This window comes from Sminthopsis crassicaudata, chromosome 6 (genome assembly GCF_048593235.1).
Source record: "Sminthopsis crassicaudata isolate SCR6 chromosome 6, ASM4859323v1, whole genome shotgun sequence".
Taxonomy (NCBI): Eukaryota; Metazoa; Chordata; class Mammalia; order Dasyuromorphia; family Dasyuridae; genus Sminthopsis; species Sminthopsis crassicaudata.
The window spans coordinates 242,776,651-242,780,091 of NC_133622.1; the positions used below are offsets into that span (position 1 = coordinate 242,776,651).

A 3,441-nucleotide genomic window follows, 5' to 3' on the forward strand; every position below is an offset into this window, starting at 1 on the left:
AATTGGTTGGCCCCTTGTATGGGATAGGTTATGTCGGACATGATGATGTGGCTAACTGGCTTTCTGCTAAGCAGGTAGAGACTGGTCTATCCATGCTTAAAGACAGTGGAGTGATGGAAAAACATGTAATCACAATTCCATTCCAGAGAAAACAAAAAGAATCAAAGAAAGACACATTCAAGATTTCTGTTAAGTAGAAACTATTTATTTAAGTATGAAGTATTGCAGGGAACTATGGCATCAAATGTATGCATGACCTCATAGAAAATTTTAAAAAGAAAGAATATTTTCCTCTTCAGGAAGTTGTCATCTTGAACAATTTCTTCAGAGCTTCTTTTACATCTTTGTTCCTTAGACTGTAGATCATGGGGTTCAGCATGGGAAAAACCACAGTATAAAATAAAGAGACAATTTTATCCTGCTCTAAGGAGTAGCTAGAACTAGGACGATAATAAATGTATAGAATGGAGCCATAGTACAAAGTGACAGAGATCAAATGAGAGGAGCAAGTGGAGAAGGCTTTGAGTTGTCCCTGTGTGGAGCGAATCCTTAAGATGGCAACAATGATGAAGAGGTAGGAGGTCAGAATGAAAACAATGGGTGTAAGGACATTGGAAGCCAAAAGGAAATAGAGCACAATATGGTAACTGGCCTTTACATCACATGCCAATTTTACAAGGGGTGGTAGGTCACAGAAGAAGTCATCAATGACATTATCCCCACAGAAAGTCAGGGTGAATGTTTCACTTGTAATGATAGTGGAGTTGACAAAGCCTCCAAGATATGAAACTGTTACAAGGCCCACACATAACCTTGAAGACATGGCTTGAGCATAAAGCAAAGGGTTAGATATGGCCATGTAACGGTCATACGCCATTGCAGTCAATAGGAAACATTCACTATATCCTAACCCAGCTGAAAAGAAAAATTGAGCCAAGCAACCAGCAAAGGAGATGCTCTTGTCACTAGAGACACATGTCACTATGTTGTTAGGAGTATAAACCGAAGAATACCAGAGATCCAGAAAAGATAAATTCCCAATGAAGAAATACATGGGAGTGTGTAGCCGGGAGTCGGTACAGATTAATATTATCAGAGCAATATTCCCCACCACGGTCACAGAGTATACCATGAGGAAAAGGACAAAAAGCACCAGCTGCATCACAGGATCCTGGGTGAAACCAACTAGGATGAATTCAGTTACGGTGTGATTACCTTTCTCCATAGTTTCAGAGGGTCTCATTTACATTTCATTGAAGAGTGCATATTTCAGAAGTACAGTGATTCACACCTTGGTAAAACTATTGAGAAAATAGAACTGATCACCAGATAAACCAGAATAGTATAAAAAATGAAGAATCTGTAATTCTATACCCCAATTACATATTTTTTCATTCATTCATTTAACCAGAATTTATTAAATGTATTAATCTATGTTCCACAGATGTAGGCTATATTAAGCTTTGTGTATATAGAAACAAAATCAAAATTGTATCTGAATTCAAGGTTTTATTTTACTGTTTCCCTATTCTTTAAATAGTTATCATGCATTAAGTAAAACCTCATTTCTATTAGAAATTCAATACTTGCATTCATTTAATAAATCATCGACACTTATTTGTTATCTGATAGTGTGATAAAACAATTTGTTAGGCTTTTGGAGATACAAAGATACAAAAATTATTTCCTTTTTTCACATAAGAAATACTTATATAAATGCCTAAACATATGTAGATACACACATAGATATGTGTGTATGTGAATGAAAGGGTTATACCTGTGCTATAGGAATATAAAAGAAAAAAAGATATTAGGGGTAGAGAGAAATTTAGAGGCTTCTGCAATATTCAAAATGAGAAGGAATAAAGCCCTGAATGTGAACTAAATGATAGGAATGAAGGGGCAGACTTGGAAAAAGCTGTAAATATTGAATGGGAAAATCTTGATACATGATTGGATTTATAGGATGAGAGAAAGAGAAGTGTCAAAAATCAGATCATGCTTAAAAATCTTGATATCCAACAGAATGAGGTTACCAGCCAAAGAAATTTGAGAATCCACTGCAAAGTCCTGGTGCTCTAGAGCTTCTACGTTCTGTCACTCATTTACTTTTTCAGTCTTAGCTGTTATTATTTCCCTGTATGATCTCTGAGTCCAACTGGACATGACCTAGTTCTGTTAACTAAACACTCTCGGGGCAGCTAGGTGGCACAGTGGATAGAGAACCATCCCTGAATTCAGGAGGACCCGAGTTCAAATCTGGTCTCAAACACTTAACACTTCCTAGCTGTGTGACCCTGGGCAAGTCACTTAACCCCAGCCTCAAAAAACAAAACAAAACAAAAAAAAAAAAACAAAAAAAAAAACTAAACACTCTCTAGTCCTACCCTCTCTGTACTCCTATTGTTCTTTATATCTAGAATTTGCTCTTTCTTAAACTTCTGTTGAATTCCTGCGCCTCCCTCAATGCCCAACTTAAATTCTACCTCTTTCATGAAGCTTTCTCTGATATCCCTACTTGATAAAAAGCTTCTTCTTCCAACCTCAATCAACCCCTTATTCAATAAGCTGAGTAAAAGTCTCCCCCAGAAAGTAAATATGCATATTATGTTTATCACTGTGTTATACCCTTGTTAATTGACTTCAGGCCTCTTGGGCACAGATCATTTTCTCAGTCACTAGGACAGTATCTTCTAGTAGGGTCATCTATTATTATTGCTGTTCTTGTTTTTGTTATTATTATTATCAATGTTTGCTCTATTATATTTGAGGAGTACTAAATAAAGTTGATCCAATGGAGTTTAAAGAGGTAGTATGAAATAATGGAGAGATGGCTGACCGGTGACTTAGGTAGATATGAATTCAAGAGCTGTATGTGATATATACTAGCTCTATGAGCAGAGATAAGGCATTTGAATTCTCTGTGATTAAGATAAACCTTCATGATAATAAGTTAGAAGAGAACTTCCAGTCTGCATCTGGAGGAGAAATGTCTATGGTATCTGATAAAGTCAAGACCTTCCCTTCCCCTATATCATGAACAGATTTAATGCAGTGAAGGAATATTTTACAATTCCTTACTGAGCCAGAAAGATAAGTTTTAAATATCATATATCTCTTTCCCTCCCCATCTATACATTGTGATGTCAATTCTATTGGGCATAGTTCTCAAAATTATAGAGAAAATCTAACTCTGTACTACTTTGTTGTACTGGAGAACTTCCCACCAGTCTGTAGAATCAGAAGGAATGGGAAAGCAGGAAATAATAAAAACATTTGCTTCTCCATTTGGGAATAGAGAATCCAAGTAATTCAATAATAACAATTCTGGCTTTTAAATCCTTTATTTTTGCTCTTTATCCTTAATTATTTCCTGGATTCACTTGATGAGGGGAACTGTACACACTGTGTTATGTATGAAGGGAATATGGGTGACTCAAG

The 3,441-nt window shown here is 36.1% G+C and overlaps 1 protein-coding gene across 1 annotated transcript; it reads right to left on the reverse strand.

Annotated features, from left to right (window-relative positions):
• Positions 1-295: 295 nt before the first annotated feature.
• Positions 296-1,243, reverse strand: LOC141546881 (olfactory receptor 9G19-like). Its single transcript, XM_074275035.1, has one exon. It carries the CDS (start codon positions 1,241-1,243, stop codon positions 296-298), a length of 948 nt encoding a protein of 315 aa, XP_074131136.1.
• Between the last annotated feature and the right edge of the window lie 2,198 nt (positions 1,244-3,441).

Excerpts from the sequence above, each read along its gene's own strand:
- LOC141546881 (XM_074275035.1), bottom strand. The coding sequence starts at position 1,243 with ATGAGACCCTCTGAAACTATGGAGAAAGGTAATCACACCGTAACTGAA.